The sequence below is a fragment of the Schistocerca piceifrons genome, chromosome 4, assembly GCF_021461385.2.
Source record: "Schistocerca piceifrons isolate TAMUIC-IGC-003096 chromosome 4, iqSchPice1.1, whole genome shotgun sequence".
In the NCBI taxonomy this organism is placed as follows: Eukaryota; Metazoa; Arthropoda; class Insecta; order Orthoptera; family Acrididae; genus Schistocerca; species Schistocerca piceifrons.
This window is the reverse complement of record NC_060141.1, coordinates 831,670,334-831,690,830: the sequence shown is the minus strand read 5'-3', so window position 1 is coordinate 831,690,830 and position 20,497 is coordinate 831,670,334. Positions and strand designations below refer to the sequence as shown.

At 39.8% G+C, this 20,497-nt stretch overlaps 1 protein-coding gene across 9 annotated transcripts in view; it reads left to right on the top strand.

Annotated features, from left to right (window-relative positions):
- Positions 1–11,666, top strand: part of LOC124795129 (kinectin) — a 357,860-nt gene extending 346,194 nt beyond the window's left edge. For 8 of the 9 annotated variants that reach the window (XM_047258994.1, XM_047259000.1, XM_047258993.1 and 5 more), the window contains 5 exons: positions 67–231; positions 337–501; positions 3,261–3,323; positions 7,398–7,466; positions 10,972–11,666. In XM_047258994.1, the coding sequence (XP_047114950.1) occupies positions 67–231; positions 337–501; positions 3,261–3,323; positions 7,398–7,466; positions 10,972–10,992 (483 nt within the window). In that variant the 3' untranslated portion in view covers positions 10,993–11,666. The remainder of the gene's footprint in view (positions 1–66; positions 232–336; positions 502–3,260; positions 3,324–7,397; positions 7,467–10,971) is intronic. The other variant, XM_047258997.1, reaches the window with a different exon arrangement.
- Positions 11,667–20,497: the final 8,831 nt, after the last annotated feature.

Here is a 20,497-nt window from a genome sequence, read left to right as displayed (position 1 = left end):
GCCTTTGGATTATTGCATTCATTCAGGCTAGTGTTTTATAAATAACTGTCATTTATTTTATTTTAGATGCAGACAAAGTTAAAGGATTTCCAAGAGAAACTGGAAAAGGAGCAAGAAGAAAAGCTAAAACTAAGCTCAGCACTGGATGCAGCATACAGTGATTACAATAGCTTACATACCACTCTTCAGGAAACTGAACATTTAAAAGCAGCAGTAGAAAAATTGCAACAGGTACTGGCTACACACACACACACACACACACACACACACACACACACACACACACACACAAAACCGCATTCCCCTTCTACTGTATTGTCTTAATTTTTGTTCCAGGAAAAATCTTGGCTTGAAACTGAACTAGAGGCTGAAAGACAGAGACGAGAAGAACTGTCGAGAGAGTTGCTTGCTGCAAGAAGTTTATCAAAGACTGCAAAGGATTTCTCATTTCATGAACATGAAATTGTAGCAGATCTTCAACAGAAGACAGAGAAACTTAATGTAAGAAAAATTGTGCTGGATATTGATTCCATATTTTCACTCTACTATTTGCACGAAACTGAAATGTAATAGGTGTATTTGGAGTTGCTAAAGAGAGGAATCTCAGTGATTAGGAATAAATATCTTTGACTGATGATACATAACAGGCGCCGGCCATGGATCAAATTTGTCCAGCAGATTAATGACAAGGGGCGGTATGCCAGCCAGCCTGGGTGTGGTTTTTAGGTGGTTTTCCACATCCTGGTAGGTGAATACTGGGCTGGTCCTCACATTCCGCCTCAGTTACACAACTCACAGACATGTGAACACGTTCACACTCTTTCATGGGTTACATTAGACGCAGACAGCTGCAGTACACTATTTATGTCCTGGGGGGGGGGTTCAGGGTGACAGCAGGAAAGGCATCCGGCCACTCTCTGTAACTAACATTGCCAAATCCACCATAACACAGTCAACCCCGTGTTGGCAGGAAGCAAGGTCCAAAGAAAGAAACAAAACTGATGATACACAGCAAAAGAGCGTTACTGCTACTCATTATGTCTCACTTAATATAATGATGTAATCTTACAGCACTGATAAGAAGTGTGTAATTACTTTTAACCAGAATAGTCTTGAGAAGTTTTTTGCTAAGAGATAAAAAATCCCTACAGTTATATTTCAATGACTTTTTAAAGTAAGTTGATACATTAAGTGTGTGATTGAATGAATGAAATACTTTTCTCTTAGAGATTTGAAAAGGGAACTGAAAGTATATGGTACAATATGGTTTGTTTTATGAAATCTAAATTCAGATGAAAATATTAAAAGAATGGAAGATTAGGCTTTAACACCCTATCAACAATGGGGTCATTGTGGTCAGGGCACAAGCTCAGATTTGGGGAGGGGGGCGTTTGCCTTAAACAATTTGGGGAAATCATGGAAAACCTAAATCTGAATGGCCACTTGAGGATTCAAACCATTGTTCCGCCAAATACGAATCCAATGTCTTACCGCTGTGCCAGCTCACTCAGTCTCAAGTATTTATTAGCTACTGACGTTTGGCAGTAAATTAATTGATGACAATTTCTTTCATCTTAGTGCTTCTTCTATCCATTTTTCGACATTCTACCATAATTTGGAGCACAGTACCTCTATGCTTCTCTGTACCTTTACCTATTTTGTACTTTCCATCTCTCTCTTTGTACTTTTTCTCCTACTTTATCTAGTAATACCATTTCTTTACTTTTTGTTTCTTCATTTCTTGTTTTTCTTTATTTTTTTATTTTTTTTATCTTCTTTCTCAAGTTGCTTTTCATTTAATTCTCTGCTTCTGCCATTTCTCAGTACATCATTACCATTCTCTTCCAGAGTCCAGTGTTTTATTCCAATCAATCTCTTAGTAATGACAGTGCACTAATATTGATACCTGTGACACAATCACAGTATGGAAGTTTTTGGAGGTGCTAGGCAAGCTTCAGTGGCAGATGTCACAACAGGGATGGTGTACAGGAACAAGAGGTTTAGTGTAAAAATTAAGACAGTGTACATTCAAAGAAGAATTGAGCAAAACACTATCCTCTCCCCAGTAAACAAAGCAAAATGAAAAGATCATGACAGGAAAAGTATTAATATGACTCTTTTCCAGAATCAAACAATGGAAAATCCATGATGGAATAATGACAATATTATGAAAAGGATAGTTGCTATTTACCATGTAGCAGAGATGCTGTTGTGATAGGCACAACAAAAACACTGTCAAACAAAGATTTTGACCAAATAGGCTTTCATCAGAATACACACACATACACAAAGAAGGAAAAAAAAACCACGCAGACTCTGGCTACCGACGCCAGACTGCCAGTTATTCGCAAATGGACCAGAAGATGGTATGCTGGTACAAGATGTGGATTTACATTCATGGGCAGAGGAAAAAATTTACCTCTCATTACTTTTCTATGCAATTACTCCTTTTTAATGGATGTAGATGTGTGTGACAACCTGTTTTCGATGTAGAGTCATTAGTTTGTATCCTTGTCTCTGATTATGTTTACAGTGGTTGATTGTTTTTTCTCTGTCAGTTAAAAATTGGCACACAATATCAGTTGGAATCTCTTTTGAACTGTCCAAAATCTGCTAAGAAAAAAGTGTTCACTTTCGTTTATGAACAGCTTCCGAATGTTTCTAATAAATTGACTAATCCATACACTTGTGACCATGAAATATTGAGAGGTATCCTCCATAAAGATCTTCTTAAAGAGAAATATGGCCACACTTTGATCCAGCCACCTGGTTCTTAACTGTATAGAATAAAGTTGCAAACTCATTATAAAGCATCATTACCTTGTGGAAATGATTTCCATTAGTGATAAATCATCTAGATCAAAGAATTTTATGAGTACATGGTATTTTAGTTTATCTATTTGAATGAAAAATGACTTATTTTAAAAAGGCAGTTACAAAACTACTAAACCAAACTAAGTTTATAATAGAGTGAAGTAACTGCACAAAATGCGTCAACATCACAAAACAAAATTTGGTAAACATCAGGGCAATCTCTATGCCAGGAGAATAACTTTTCATCTTGTTCTCGCAAAAGTCAGTCTATGATAACTTTTTGCCAATATGAAAATGAAAATATTGTCTTTCTCGTGTCTCAGGTAATTAATTTAAAAAATTTAAAAGAAGTGTTGCCTGTAATACAAATTAATTTTTCTTTAATATGTTTAATTATCTTGCAGTGCCTATTAAACACAAACTGATATGTGAAAATTTCATTCCAGGGAATTAGTGAAAAATATTCTTCATCAAGTAATGGACCAGCAGGTGATACTGTGTCTACTGAGGTTAGTATAATTATTTACACAATATTAATAAGAAGAAAATTAAAAGCACTGTACTAAAGGCATAAATTAACTGATATTTGAAGAGGTTCACTTATATTAGGACATTCTAGCCTGCTTTATACCAAACAGGAAAGTCTTAACATAAATTTCTCCTAGTGGATCCTACAAAAAATGCTTGCCATATTGACTGCAAATTTTTAATGCTGGGCAAAAAGTCTGCATACCTTGTACGGCACATTTAGTATTGAACGTAGTTTGGAGAACATGGTGCAAATGATAAAGATGATTTTTCTCATTGCCAAAATAAGTTTGTCCTGCACCTAAGCAATAAAAAATAGTAACTATTGAACTAGTATATGAATAAATAATAGAAGAAATAGAGCTAGAAACTCTCCATATAGTCAAGACACTGATTACTTCACAGGCACATACATGAGACTGGTAATATTGCTAGGGGGGTGTGTGTGTGTGTGTGTGTGTGTGTGTGTTTTGCTTATTTTTATAAGTGCTGAGAGCTTAGGACATGCAGCCTTTTTTGCCATAGTCAGTTGTCAGAGGAATGCTGAGGCAAACCTGCTGGCAAGGAGTATGCCAAAATATTCTTAAACGAGCAATATATGCCACTCTGAGGAATTGTATCATTATTTGTACCTCGTTGCAGTACCAGGGAATGAAGGTCATTATTTCATAAACTGATGTACAGTAAATCCTGTTTTTATGTACCCGCATTTTACGTTCTCCCCCTTTCTCCATTCATTTTTACTGGTCCTGACGAAGGTCCTATTCTCTCAATACAATAGTTTCCCGTCATTAACAATTTTGTGTTTTAAGTTTTCTTTGACATTATCATGACTTTTAATATTGATTTTTATACAGATTTCTACAAAAAATGCATTGTATTCTTGCTGTAAGGTAGCATTAGTGCAGTATGCAAGATTTTCATTATTGGCTTGTTCTGTCACGGCTGCCAGTATAATAGGTTCAGTGTTTGTAACTGTGGCAAAATGTTTTAAGTCACTGCCTTAATGATGATCATGATGTGATGATAGTCACTCTACTAGCAACCTTCCTTTTGCTCATTTTGTTGTATCACAATAATTTTAGTTTAATTTCACAGTCATTTATACAAATAAACACCACTTTTGAAAATTGCTGTCTCTGTAATGGGCTTTCATTAATTGTCGTTATTTCTGTGCAATCTTCGGTTAATATAACCTGATGTCAGACGTAAACATTCCTCCTCAATATGCTGTGTGACATGACAATAATTTCTGCCCTTGTTCTCGCCCAGGACATCTTTGAACCAAGCGACCTTGTCAGCAACAAGCTGTAGATTTTGTGCCTGTTGTTCTCTGTTTAAGAAGACTGCCAACTTTAGTTTTTTTTTTAACCAATATTGTGTTTCAAGTTTCATTTACCATATTTATTATAATGATTATCAACAACAGGTCTCATATTACAACAAAAATATCTTTAGTGTGGTTTAACAAAAACTTTGCCTTCTGTTTTTTATTTCTACTATCAGACACATTCAAGAGGGAAAACCGTGTGTGTGTGTGTGTGTGTGTGTGTGTGTGTGTGTGTGTGTGTGTCAGCAGTTGATCACTGCCTTTGCAATTGATGCTTTTTATGCTGTGGAAAAAAAACAATTATTTCAGATTTCTTCAAATAGCCTAATTTAATTTGTTTTAATTTCTTATTTTGAACAATATAAAGAGAATGACAGTAAGAGTAATTTATTCATTTTAGCATGTTGTGTTTTCTATGCTTTCCCATGTTTTGCACTTTCCTGCATTGACCCTTGTTTGCAGCAGTCCACTGAAGAGTGTAGAACAGTGGTTTTAGTGTATTTTTAATGCCACATCCAGTAAAGTACACCAGCCTTGTCATTTGGTTGTAGTTCATTCTCTACAAAAAGTTCAAAGTGTAATCAGAACTTTGCTATTACATACTCAATAGAGTTCTGAACAAGGTGTGGGTTTTTGGTAATGGAAACATACCCAAGTCATCCAAACATTAATATGTAAAAGTAGGGGTGGTAGTCTGTTTAATACAAGTTGTGAGTTTACAAAATCAAGGGAGAAAGAAGAGGCAGCTGTATTACAGTGGTAATAAATTTTCTGCAAAGAGTTGTTAAATATGTGAAAGAAATTTCTTTATGAAGGCACATTTTGTTTCTTCCTTGTAATAGTGCTGAGTTATTAGGATGTGCAAGGTTAAAGCTGCCATAGTGTTCTCCTTCCTATTAGACACTCTGCGCTCTATAACCCCTTATTATTTAATCTGGAGGGCACGTCAAAAGTGAGACGGTCTTCCAGTGAAAAGATCGACAAATATTAAGCTCTAAAGCCATATTTACACAAGAGACTCCTGTATCTAGATAGACTACTCCCAATGGTACACATCATGACCGTGTCACGAGAGGGTATTCTGCCAATATTGGAAGTTAAATCATACTGACTGTGCTCCCTCACATTATGTAAATGGATTTTGTGCTTTTTCATCTTCTTAATCTATATTTTTATTGGTTATGTTTTTCCTGTGAGTGGCCTCTGACACCAAACATATGCAAGCAAACAATGATTTATAATTTCCATTTCTGGACAGAAAGGCATACACTGAGCATATCTAACAACATAAATATATAAAAACAAGTTTTCAAATAATATTGCTTCAACAGTGAAAAAGTTAATTCTGTTGAAAGAGTTACTTGGCACTTAAAGAAAACAAGACATCAAGGTTAAAGTAAGCAAGAACTATGTTGTGGATAAGTTATATATTACTTTTGTCAAGAACATTCATTATGACTTGTGCTTTCATCATTAATAAAATCTATCTCTTCTGTTCGATTGATACCCACTGTAGCAGGAAAGGAAATGACAAGTAGCGATATGTGGTACCCTCCACCATACAATGTACGGTGGCTTGCAAAGTGTGTCTGTAGATATAGATCATTTACAATAAACAGACATGCACGCGTGTGTGCACACACACACACACACACACACACACACACACACACACACACACACACACACACACACACACACGCGCACGCGCACACACGCGTGCATGTCTGTTTATTGTAAATGATCTATATCTACAGACACACTTTGCAAGCCACCGTACATTGTATGGTGGAGGGTACCACATGTCACTACTTGTCATTTCCTTTCCTGTTACAGTGGGTATCAATCGAACAGAAGAGATAGACACGTATGTCTGTCTATTGTTGACGAAGGCCAAAATCTATAGTTGTGAGAGTCTTTTTGTTCTGCCTATCTGCGACTCAGCATCTCCATTGTATGGTGAGTAGCAACTTTCCTTCTCATAATATTGTTGCATTCCATTCTGGAGTTTCCAGTGTTTGATATAGATCATTTGTAATACTAAAAATAAGGAGTGTCACAATGCACAGCAGACAGCATTTGACACACATCCAATTATGATGCCAGCATGAGAACACAAATGATCACTCATGTCAAGTCAGTCTCAGTATAGGGATAATATACTAGGGCACTGCAGCCAATTCACTTGCCACAAAGTCAGTTGAGAAAAGAAAGTCACTTGGGTAAAATGAGCATTAGAAATACAGGGAGTGCAGTACCTCCAGAAATTTGTGTATTTATCTTGATCATTGCTCTGAACAATTAAACACTTGCTAATTTTAACAATCAAATGGTACTGACTTGTAAGATCTTTAAATTGTCTTGTAATTTGTTGAGAATAAAACATTTTAGTGTTAATCGTGAAAATAGAATAATAAGAGCTTTATTCTCTACCAGAATGGACATCATGTTAGGATCATCATAGAAAATTCCAGAGTAATACGATGGATAATTTTATCGTATGCAGTAAAATTCCATTTTCCAAAGGAGGCGGGTCATTCTCTCTCTCTCTCTCTCTCTCTCTCTCTCTCTCTCTCTCTCTCTGTGTCTGTGTCTGTGTCTGTGTCTGTGTCTGTGTGCGTGTGCGTGTGCGTGTGCGTGTGCGTACACTAACGTCATCTAACTAGCTTTTAAAGTGTTTCACTGGTTTGCAACAAACAATCAAAATGTTTATGCTAACTTTCAGACACTAACCACAAATTCTCAGCCATTACCTGAACACAAAGAACGAAAACTGAAGAGTAAAAGGAAGAAGGTATGGATCAGGTTCCATCTTGTCACAGAATTGTATATATTAATGTAGTACTTTGGGCACTGTGTTATGTTGTTATGTTGCATTATTTGCCACTTCTTAGGTTTTCTTACAGAGTTGAGCAATAAAAATATGTAACAGAAATAGAAACAGATTTAGCTGGTTAGAGTACTTCGCTTCTTTCTGTTTGCTTGAACACTATTGTAGCTGTTGCATATGTGAAACAATTTCTAATGGCATGCAGAACTAGACAATGAAAAAAGTATTACAGAAAGCTTTGCCACTTCTTTGCTCAGTTCCTTCTGTATTAGTTTTTTAGAAACACAGCTTCACAGCTTGGTTGATAGTTGTAGTTGGAGGTAGTACTTAATGTTTCTCTATCATATTCGATCAGATATATAATATATGAGCATGAAGCAGGCAATCTATTTGGTTTTTCCTGCAAGATGTCTATTTCTGTTTGTGCTACGGAATCCCCATTCTCACTTTTTCCTGTAGTTATTTTTAATGAAAATATGAATCATGTTGATCATTCGAACTGGACGTAGCCATTTCTTCAACATGCATCATCATTTTATAACAAAATCATACCATTGTCTTGTTATGTGTTTTTGATACTGACAGGTAGTTCTCAAGACTGGACAAAAGTTGAATACAGCATAATGACGTCTTAAGATTGTCACTGTTAGAATGTCAACAATATAAGTAAAAGATAGATCGCTACTTACCATAAAGATAACTCATTAAGTTGCAGACCAGCACAACGAAAAGACACTTATACATCAGCTTTCAACCAAAGCCTTCAAGGAACACACACACACACACACACACACACACACACACACACACACACTCACTCTCTCTCTCTCTCTCTCTCTCTCTCTCTCTCTCTCTCTCTCTCTCTCTCTCTCTCTCTCTCTCCCCCCCCCCTCTCCCCCTCCTCCTCTCCCCCTCCCCCTCTCCCCCTCCCCCTCCCCCTCTCCTCCTCCCCCCCCCTCTCTCTCTCTCTCTCTCTCTCTCTCTCTCTCTCTCTCTCTCTCCAACCAACTCTCACGTCGGAACTCTCGTGACTGTCGTCTTCGGCAGCTTGGACTGTCGTGCAAATGTCACATAGAATAGAAGAAGCAGTTAGGAGGGAACGGGGAAGGGGAAGGGATAGCAGGGTATGTGTGGGGGGAGAGAAGAGTGCTGTCTGGTAGAGAATACAGGGTCTAGACTGCCAACAGGTGCAGCTTCAGGAGGCTGTGGGGGAATGAGATGGGGAGGGGGTGGGGGGTGGAGGTGTAGGAAGGAATGGAGAGCAAGAAAGGAAAGGAACGGGAAGGATGGGCAGTGCATTGGCGTAGGGTGGTAGATGAGAATAAGGAAGTGGTGATAGGACAGAAGGGATGGAATCTGTTGGGTGGAGGATGTGGGGACAGTGGTTACTACATTTTTGAGGCCGGGATAATTTGAAGAGCAGAGAATGCATTGAGCAGTTCACAAAAGCTGTTGGTGGAGGGGAGGATCCAGATGGCTTGGGTAGTGACAGTCATTTGAAATTGAGCATGTTGTGCCGCAGGGTGGTCTACTTTGCTCTGGGGCACAGTTTTTCAGTGCCCATTCATCCTGGTGGACAACTGGTTTGTGGTCTTACCAAAATAAAAAGCTGTGCAATGATTGCAGCAGAGATGATACGACACTGCTATTTTCACAGGTGGCTTCGCCTCTTATGGGGTAGGATAAGCCTGTGACAGGACTGGAATATGAAGTTCTGGGTGGTTGGATGGAGTAGGATCTGTGTTCCACACAGATATGATCTCTGTGACAAGGGGTTGGGATTGTGAGTGGCAAAGATATTGTGGAGGTACAGTGGGAGATGGAGTATAACTTCAGGAAGCATGGGAAGGTATGTATCTCAAGACAAGATAATTCTTGGGAGTGGTGGGAGGATTGGGGGTGTGATGGGAAATGGCATGGGAGATCTGTTTGCAGACTAGGTGAGATCCTTGGCATACTGGGCAAGGGAGTTCTCGTCACTGCAGATATGCCGTCCCCAGGGGGCCAGGCTGTATGGGAGGGACTTTTTGATGTAGAAGAGATGACAGCTGTCTAAATGCAGGTATCGCAGCTGGATAGTGGGTTTAATGTGGACGGAGGTGTGGATGGAGCCATCAGAGAGGTTTTGGTCAACGTCCAGAAAGGTGGCACACGAGACTGAGGAGGACCAGGTGAAGCAGATGGGAGAGAAGTTGATTAAGGAAGATATGGGAGACTAGATTAGGGGCAATTGTTTGTAGGTTTTGATCAGTGAGGGCCGAAATTCTTTCAGGGGGTCGCACTAACCAGCTACAGTGGGGTGTCCAGGATTGTTGGGTTTGTAGATTTTGGGGATCCATGTGGAAGGTGGGTGTGCAGCATGTCATACAGGTGAGGAGGTAAATGGATTCAGGGACAAGGTTCTGGGAAGGTCCTAAGGCTTTAAGCAGGGATGGGTGGTTGTGTTGGACTTCTGGGATGGTATCAATCTGGCAGAGTTTATAGGTAGAGGAGTCAGATAATTCGCAGAGGCCTTGCACCAGGTAGTCACTGCGATTCATAACAACAGTGATGGAACCTTGTATCAAGGTAGGATGATTGGGTCAGGATGTGTTTAGAGCCTCTGTATGGCTGTCCTTTCTTCTACTGAAAGGTTGGAGCTCTGGAGAAGGCCAAGTTGAAGTATAACTAGCTTTACTTGCCTTTTATAATTTTTGTTAATACCACAGAGCTGATTGCAGGTTCTACACAAATTATATAAATTTCGCTGAATTAACAGGCTAATCAAACTAGGCATGAGGTTTTTACAACTTTTTTTTGTGTTTATAGCCAGATAAGATGAGTATGAATAAAGGAAATAACATTTCCAGAGATCTTACTTCCTTCTGGTGCATATAGTCCATATCTCTCTTACCAAACATAAAAACAACTGGAATGTTTTCCTCCCTGGGAAGCACATTTCCAAGAGAACAAATTGACATATAGTGAAATGCAGAATAAGCATGAAATGAACCCGACAGCATTGTGAGGTTTCTTGCAGAACTAACACATTCTACTGTTAGTGCCGATCCTTTCTTTACTGTCTGGATAGATGTTATCTCAGATGTACTACAGCAGTTTCTCATTCCTGTTACTGTGAATCAACAAACTAGAAATCCCCACTAGGTAGTGGTTTATTGCTGTATTATGGGTCATTTCCCAATATGACATGTCAAGGTTGATGTTTCTTCCTTTATTTGCAACAGAGAACTTGGTCATGTAGAGTACAACTACTCTTTCAACGCTTATGTTCAGTCTTAGGAATATTGTCAAGTACCACTAAAGCAATCTTTCTCTAATTTATAGTACGTTGTATATTGCACAAGTTAAATGTACTGTAGCTTTGGTGGGTGTCCACAATTTCTCTTTTGTTGTTGAGTGTATTTATTGTGTGTTTCAGTTTCTCCCCTTTATTTACAAGTATTCAACTTGATTCTTCGTATTTTTACAGGGTGGATCAGGGAGAAAATAGTAATCACTTGTTCAAGACCCACAAGGGAAAAAGTTCCACACAAGACTTATGAACCTGAATTGATATTACATTAAGAATTTTGTGTATATGATTCGATTAAATTTGTACATGATCACAAATAAGAACATTTATATAACTGTATGGGAGTGGTTGTAGTGTTTACAAAGGTGCTTAAATTTATACAGAAATTGAATAATGTAATTTTTAATCCATGTTCTATATATTAACATTGTTGAAGATTACCTTCAATGACTGGATACTATTGACCATAATGTGAAGAGGTAGTTTATTCCTGCTTCAATCTAATTTTCAACTGACATGTATATTTCTTAGTGCTATAAATGTACTTACTCCAGAACATCATTCCTTTCCCTTTTTAAGTACAGACAAGTTACTGGAACTGACCATACTACTGTTTGTAAGAGAATATAATTGTTCTATTGTGTATGTTGTGTTTTATGTATATTTTTTTAAAAAAATCTTTATAGTTTTGTTTTAATATTGATACCTCAACATTGTGCTCCTTTGTCCAGAAATAAGTGAGATATTTATATAAGATTTGGTTTGATTTCCTACCAGTTTTTCAGATCATATTTTTAAAGTCACAAAGTAATATGAGATCACTGGAATGTGATGTACCACATTAATGTGAAAGTAAAGCAATTTTTGAATTTTGCAGTCTCTTATTTTGTTATGAAGATGTTATCCAGTACACATCATGCAGTATTTCAGTTTAGTAATTGCATCATGTTATGCAGATAGGTATTAAAAGAAATTTAACCATCCACTGCTCCACTATGTTAAGAAATATTTGCTACATGTAATTTCGATTCAGTAAATCACATTCAGATGTTTGAAATGGTAAAATTCTTACCTGATAGATGAGAAATTTATTTTATTTGTACTTTAAAAGCATGGTGTAAATTATATAACACACAAGGATCAGGTTTTCCACAACTTTCCTTTCCTTTACTACTTCTTTTTCAGATTACTCAAGGTTACAAAAATTCATGTCATACTTCATAATTGTAATTTCATTTTACTGTAGTACTTAGTGTTCTGACTATGTTATGCTTCACTCTTCAAGTACACACTAACTAACCAGCCACAAATGGGACTTATGCAAGAGACTAGAGAATCTGAATAGTGTCCTCAATCACTAGGTTAGACTACCTTCTGTTGTGCCCTTAATTGAGGATTCATTCGCCGTGTTCTGTAGATTTTGTCAAGAAGTAGAACTGCCAGGGATGTGGAATGAAAGAAGTTAGACATTAACAATAGACAGTTATACCATACACTTATACTTCACAATAAATGGTCCTGGATAAACACTTTTAGTACATCAATAGTGCCGAAATTACTGATGGTTGGTAAAGACTATCTATACTAATCGTATCAGTCCCACCTTAAATTACCTGTTAGAAAACACGTAATAAAATTGTAGAACAATACACAGAATGTGTAGAGAATACAAAAGGAGCTTTGAAAAAGGTTGATTTAGTATTCGGTCATCGTCCAAGAGAACTATTTTGGTTGTAATGGCTCACTGGCTTGATTGTGTAACATTTGAATTTAAAACTTCAGCTCTGGCTTGCAGGTGGTTTAAGGGAATACACTGTTAGGATAAAGTAGCTGAACAGGTAATGAAGGGTACAGGAAAAAGTGAAAGAGATTCAGCTCATATTTAAAGTGGTGTGTGATAATTTTGTTGTAAAGAAACATTCCACATGGGAAAAATATATTTAAAAAAAGATGCTGTGACTTACCAAACGAGAAAGTGCTGGTAGACAGACACAATAAAAAACACACACACATGCGCAGACATAAGCAGATTATTAAAAACAAAGATTCAATGACTTACAAAACAGGAAAGCGCTGGTAGATAGATGCAATAAAAAAAACGCAAACACACACACACACAATTTCAAGCTTTCGCCACCAACGGTTGCTTCGTCAGGAAAGAGGGAAAGAAGAAAGGATGTGGGTTTTAAGGGAGAGGGTAAGGAGTCATTCCAATCCTGGCACGCACGCACACACACACACACACACACACACACCCATCCGCACATATACAGACACAGGCAGACATATGTAAATGCAAAGAGGTTGGGCAGAGATGTCAGTCGAGGCGGAAGTACAGAGGCAAAGATGTTGCTGAATGACAGGTGAGGAATGAGTGGCGGCAACTCGACATTAGCGGAGGTTGAGGCCTGGCGGATAACGAGAAGAGAGGATATACTGAAGGGCAAGTTCCCATCTTGGGAGTTCTGACTGGTTGGGGTTAGTGGGAAGTATCCAGATAACCCGGACGGTGTAACACTGTGTAAAGATGTGCTGGCCGTGCACCAAGGCATGTTTAGCCACAGGGTGATCCTCATTACCAACAAACACTGTCTGCCTGTGTCCATTCATGCGAATGGACAGTTTGTTGCTGGTCATTCCCACATAGAAAGCTTCACAGTGTAGAAAGGTCAGTTGGTAAATCACGTGGGTGCTTTCACATGTGGCTCTGCCTTTGATCGTGTACACCTTCCGGGTTACAGGACTGGAGTAGGTGGTGGTGGGAGGGTGCGTGGGACAGGTTTTACACCAGGGGCAGTTACAAGGGTAGGAGCCAGAGGGTAGGGAAGGTGGTTTGGGGATTTCGTAGGGATGAACTAAGAGGTTACGAAGGTTAGGTGGACGGCGGAAAGACACTCTTGGTGGAGTGGGGAGGATTTCATGAAGGATGGATATCATTTCAGGCCAGGATTTGAGGAAGTCGTATCCCTGCTGGAGAGCCACATTCAGAGTCTGATCCAGTCCCGGAAAGTATCCTGTCACAAGTGGAGCACTTTTGTGGTTCTTCTGTGGGAGGTTCTGGGTTTGAAGGGATGAGGAAGTGGCTCTGGGTATTTGCTTCTGTACCAGGTCGGGAGGGTAGTTGCGGGATGCGAAAGCTGTTTTCAGGTTGTTGGTGTAATGGTTCAGGGATTCCGGACTTGAGCAGATTCGTTTGCCATGAAGACGTAGGCTGTAAGGGAAGGGACCATTTGATGTGGAATGGGTGGCAGCTGTCATAATGGAGGTACTGTTGCTTGTTGGTGGGTTTGATGTGGACGGATGTGTGAAGCTGGCCATTGGACAGATGGAGGTCAACGTCAAGGAAAGTGGCATGGGATTTAGAGTAGGACCAGGTGAATCTGATGGAACCAAAGCAGTTGAGGTTGGAGAGGAAATTCTGGAGTTCTTCTTCACTGTGAGTCCAGATCATGAAGATATCATCAATAAATCTGTACCAAACTTTGGGTTTGCAGGCTTGGGTAACCAAGAAGGCTTCCTCTAAGCGACCCATGAATAGGTTGGCATACGAGGGGGCCATCCTGGTACCCATGACTGTTCCCTTTAATTGTTGGTATGTCTGGCCTTCAAAAGTGAAGAAGTTGTGGGTCAGGATGAAGCTGGCTAAGGTAATGAGGAAAGAGGTTTTAGGTAGGGTGGCAGGTGATCGGCGTGAAAGGAAGTGCTCCATCGCAGCGAGGCCCTGGACATGCGGAATATTTGTGTATAAGGAAGTGGCATCAATGGTTACAAGGATGGTTTCTGATGGAAATATCACTTTGCCACGAAATTGTACTGAAGACTAGCAGAGAATACCTTAACCCTCTGATGGCGCTCCTACGTGTAAAGTGCGCCAACCACAAATACCAGTTTCTTGCACTATTCCATTGTTTTACAATTGCAAATTCATACCTTTTACTTCACTGTTTCTTTATCTAACACAGTGATAAGTTGTGCTGTCATACAGCCAAGTGAGCAGCAGTAATATGAAATAAACAGTGAGCTAGGTGAAAAAAAATTTACAATCTGTGCAAGAAAATGACAACTTCCATGTTAGGTGCACATTCCCACAATGAAGCAGTTCTCTACAAGATAACTGGTAATCAAATAAGTGGTTGGCTGAGGTCTGATGCAACAGAGAGGTTTAGTGCTTCGAGTGGGTCATTGATGTGGGACAACACTTCAATGCAGTAACAGAGTGATACAATGTAAGTTTATTTTATTGGTGTTTAATTAAACAGTGATTTAGTTCAAATAATATAAGTTTGTTTGGTGTTGAATTAAGAGTAAACTCAGATTTTTCTCATACCTGTTTCCCTTGGTAGCATAAAGACAGCTATTCTTTACATGTGTACAAAGTGTGCCACATTCCCACTTGCACCATTAAAAAAAAAAAAAAAAAAAGAAGCATTGAGGTTTATTTCAGAAGTGTGAAAGGTGGAACAAGAAGAAGATGAGAAGAACTTGCAACATTCTGGTTAAAAACAGGCACACTGCAGCAGATCTGGAAACACAATATTTAAAAGATAATGACAATAGTTTAGATTCCCTGACCAGATATCCAGCTGTGGAAAAACAAATTTTTTCCTTAAATATAATACTTTTTTTACCAAGTTCTGCTCCTGTTGAATGACTATTTTCTTTTTGTGGTATGATAATGAAGCCACATAAGCAGATCATGAAAGCAAGTTTGTTTGCGTGGGCATACTCTGCAGCAGCACAGAGATACAAAAACCACCTTTTCTTGCTGCAACTTAATTTATTTTTCCCAGACACGTTTCACCTTTTTCTTGCTTAAAGGCATATTAAGTGGGATCTATAATGGTACAGTTTTGTTGTTTTTAGATTATCAAACAGTTCACTTTGCATTTTTTATGTAAATAAGTAATTACTTACTGTTTGCTGTGGTCTCTGTTTCCTCTTGTCTGGACTGGAGGCTGCACTACCACTTTTATTTCTGACACATAAGCACAATATTGTATTCCAAACTTATTCCCACTGATAAACATCATGAATAGAAGTTGGTTTTAAACATATACTTCGTTAGGTTGGAATATGCAGGTACACAAGCCAAAGAGGAGGAAACACATAATGAAGCTACAATATTTTAGTTGTTAAGAGCACACTGTTTGAACAAATAGCTATATATAGTGGTCAAAGAATAACAACACACCACAAAAAAGGAGAAACATGGTGAACAGCATGAAAAAGTTCAGAATACAAAATTTTGGTTGTCTCGGAAATAAAAGTGGTAGTGTGACCTACCTATAATCAACAGCATTCCTAAATTGCAAAGGAAGGAACAGAATTTTACCATGCTCATGTCATCATCAGCTAAAGTAGAGGGCATGTTTTCACACCAGTTTGCTTTTGCCCCTCAGCGAAATGTTAAACTTACTCATAAGGGGACTGCACCTACTTTCAATCACCAATTTCTTCCAGATTTTGAGATGTACAGGACATGGCCAGAAATGAATGTGACTGAAGCGGAAGCTCCAGTTTGCCAAGCGTTTAGGAGAAAAAAGCAAATGGGTGCAGGTTGTGCGAGACAAGCCATTTATGTTAGTGCAGTATGCAGACAGTGGTTGGCACTGACGGAGTAGTACAGAATGGTAATCAGAGTGTCGTGTTGTCGAGTCCCTATAGCTTAACTTTTTGTTTTTTATTTTCATTTTTTAATTACACTGTAAAACTGAAATAGTGCTCAATATGTTGCATTTATTAATATTTTTTGTGACACATGAAGAGGAAAGGCAAAGGAAATCTGCAATTGCAAATAACTTCCAAGCAACAATTGTACTTACAGGTTCGACAAGGACTCTGCAAATCATTTTTGAAGAAGTCATTGTAATTAATCTTAAATTACTAAACCCTCATAACATTTACAATTGCAGTTGGTATCTCTAATTGGTTCCTGCCAGTCTGTGTGTATTAGCAACATGTGCTCATGAGTACATTCACAGATAACATAGTTGTTGTGATTCTTCAGTTTCTCCCAGCATATTTCTTGCTCAAACAGTCCACAGGTGTACCACCGGTCCATAGTGTGCAGCAGGCACAATATTTTGGCAATCAGACATGTCGCCATCGTAAGGTGCACTGATGGACTGAGGTGCTCACTTAAAGGCCGGCCGGCCATCTTAAATCCCCTTTCCATGCAAGGTGTTCTCTCTGCGGCCACAGGCTGGCGGTTGCTGAGACGCTGGTGTCAGCATCTGTGGTGCCGTCAGTGTAATTGCTTCGTCCGCCCTGGTCACTGGTTTGTTTTCTTTGCTGAGCGTCCTTTTTATTAGACTCAATGCTGGTTCCCATGCCTTGCTGAGGTTACAGCCACAATCTTGGTTGATGAGTCCATGTCTGGTACAAATTTCGATAGCCTCTCTAGTGACGCTGTCCCCGTATTTAGATGTCTGTGCAAGACCCTGGTATGTTGGTAGTCCATTTTGTGATTTTCGGACAAACAGTGCTCTGCGACTGCCAACTTGTTGGGGTACGTAGGTCGAGTGTGCCTGTGATGTACTCGGCAACAATCTTCGATGGTGCACGCTGTCTGTCCAATATAAGTCTTCCCACACTGACACGGAATCTGGTATGTGCCGGCCTTTGATACTTCCCAAAAATGTTTATGTTTTATTGGGTGTGCAAAAGACAGTTCCTGCTCGGTGTTTCCTCAATATTCATCCTATTTTCGCCAATAGTGCACCAGTGTACGGTATAAAGGCAGCAGCTCTCTTATCCTCCGTGACTTCTTCCGTCTCCACATGCTGTACTGTAGAGGTGTGGCAGAGAGTATGTCTGGTCTGCCATTCCGAGTACCCATTTTTCTGGAATACAGTTAGTTCATGGGGCAGACACACTACGTCAGAGATGGTGTGCGCCCTGTGCACCAGTATTTTAGCACCCCATTCCTCTGCAAAGGGTTGTCGCAGCTATCTGCATGCGAATACAGGTCGGTGTGCATTTTCTTCCTGTATACCCCATGGACCTGGGTGCCATCCACTCTTCTTTTGATCATGATGTCCAGGAATGGTAATCTTCCTTCTGCTTCAGTCTCCATACTGAATTTGATGTTCGGATGTATGGAGTTATGGTGTGTAAGGAAGTCTAGGAGGTTGTCTCTTCCGTGGGGCCAGATCACGACCGTGTCATCCACATAACGGAGAAAACAAGTAGGTTTCCATTTGGATGATGCCAAAGCTTCATCCTCGAAGTACTCCATATAGAAATTCGCGACCATAGGCGAGAGTAGGATCCCCATTGCAACTCCTTCTGTTTGTTCATAGTATCCAACATTAAAGAGAAAATACATGGAGGTCAGATTGTGCCTGAAAAGGTCGGTCGTCTTCTTGTCAAATTTCTGTGCAATAAGCTCAACTGGCTCTTGAAGAGGCACCCTGGTGAATAATGAAACAACATCAAAACTCACCAGGATATCCGAGTCTTTCAGCTTGAAATTGTCGAGACATTTTACAAAATCCACAGAATTATGTACATGATGAGGGCATTTACCCTCATAAGGGCTTAGTAATTCTGCCAGGTATTTGGCCAACAAATATTTAGGTGCCCTAATTTTGCTGATAATTGGGCGTAACAGCACCTCTTCTTTGTGGACTTCAGGGAGTCCATAAAGTCTTGGCAGTACAGGCCCTTGAGATATCAATTTCTTCGTAACACCCTCTGGTACATCCACATACTTGAGAAGAGCCCTAGTCTTGTTCTCCACCACTGTTTGAGCAAGAAATACACCAGGAGAAACTGAAGAATCACATCATATACCTCTACGGGGAGCAGATGATGTAGTCTCTTGAGAATTTCGGTGTAAGTACTAGAGACACTCGGCTTTCCACCGTCTCTAACAGCCGATATTTTAAGTACGAGTGTGAGAGAGTGGAGATGTGTCTACCTCACCGCGAGTTTCTGTGCGTGCAGAATGGACGTGTATCGGGAGAATACTGCAATAGTGACGGTTGATTGGCATGGACAAGTGTTTGCCACTCGCGACATAGAAGCTGTATGTCCAGTACAAGGAGCAAGCACGCTTTATTCCTTGATGGTGTAACGACTGTATTTGTTGTGAACAAATGAATTGTGTATTGAACTAAAGACACTTACATTTGATTTTCTGGTGTTGGACCTGCTAGAATCAAGAACTGGTTTTATGGGGGTTGTTAAACCAAACATATGGTAATTGTATCTGTTAGTATCTAATGGTCCAAGATGGGGTTGACTTGCAAGAGTTGAACGATTATGTGAAACTTGTGAAGTTGTTTTATTGTGGACATGAAAATATAACACAATACGTAAGTCAACTGCAATAGACATGTGAGTCTTGCACCCCAGTACCACACTGTCTTGTATCATCAGAAACCGTTAGAATGTATCGCAGTATGAAGAAATTCGACAAGCTACGCTACCTAAGGAGCCGTTTGCTGAGAGCTCTCGCTTTTCTGAAGAGATGTCATGCCGATCAGATTGTGCCAAACTTTGCCAGGGTCACACATCACATCGATTCTGCAGCAGCTGAGAGAATTAAGAAGCATGCTAGCCTCACCTTGCTTTGTGAGAGGGTGCACTTTATGTGCCGCAGCCTTGAGTACGACTCCCAGGAACTACTTAAACTACATCTACAACTAGTCAATCATTTTAATTCTGGGACCTGGGATTGGATTGATGGTGTTACCTGGGTGACTGCCAATTCTGCACATAAGTAGGCCTCAGGAAATCGGGTACCTAAATTCTCTCATATCTCTGACAAACCATGGCTGGAGGCCCCTTGCAAGGCGGTCATCAGTCTCACGGACATTGAGCTGACTGAGCATGCAGTTTCTGTTCTGTAAAATGGACTTAATTTTGCTCCCACACCTAGGTTCACACTGGTAGCGGACATTGTCAGTGCAGTTGAACAGGTTGCTGCGCAACTACCACCTGAAGCAGCTGAAGAAGTATGCCCTGAAACCTGCTGTGCTCTGACAAGAACTACACCAATAAAGTCGAATATTACCAGCAGGAAGAGGGCAGTCACTCGAGACCCAAGACAGAGCCCCGAGATTGTTGTCTTACCAGTTGACGAAGGTAATGCTGTGGTTGTTCTTTCCCATAAGGACTACATTGAGAAGATACAGAGCATGTTAAATGACGAATCTTACAGGAAGATCAATGCTGACCCCACAAAGAAGGTGGAGAAGAAGACTAGGGTTCTTCTCAAGGATGCAGAGGGTGTTGTCAAGAAATTGACACCTCAATGACCTGTACCGCTAAGACTTTATGGACTCCCCAAAGTTCACAAAGAAGGGGTGCTGTTACGCCCAATTGTCAGCAACATAAGGGCACCTACATATTTACTGGCCAAATACCTGTCAGAATTACTAAGCCATTATGTTGGTAAATACCCTCATCACGTCCGTAATCCTGTGGATTTCATAAAACATCTTGACAACTTCAAGCTGAAAGACTCAGATATCCTGGTGAGTTTTAACATTGTTTCATTATTCACCAGGGTGCCTCTTCAAGAGTCAGTTGAACTTATTGCACAGAAATTTGACCATAAGACGACCGACCTTCTCAGGCATGTTCTGACCTCCACGTATTTTTTCTTTAATGGAGGAGACTATGAACAAACAGAAGGAGTCACAATGGGGAGCCCACTCTCACCTCTGGTCGCGAATTTCTGTATGGAGTACTTCGA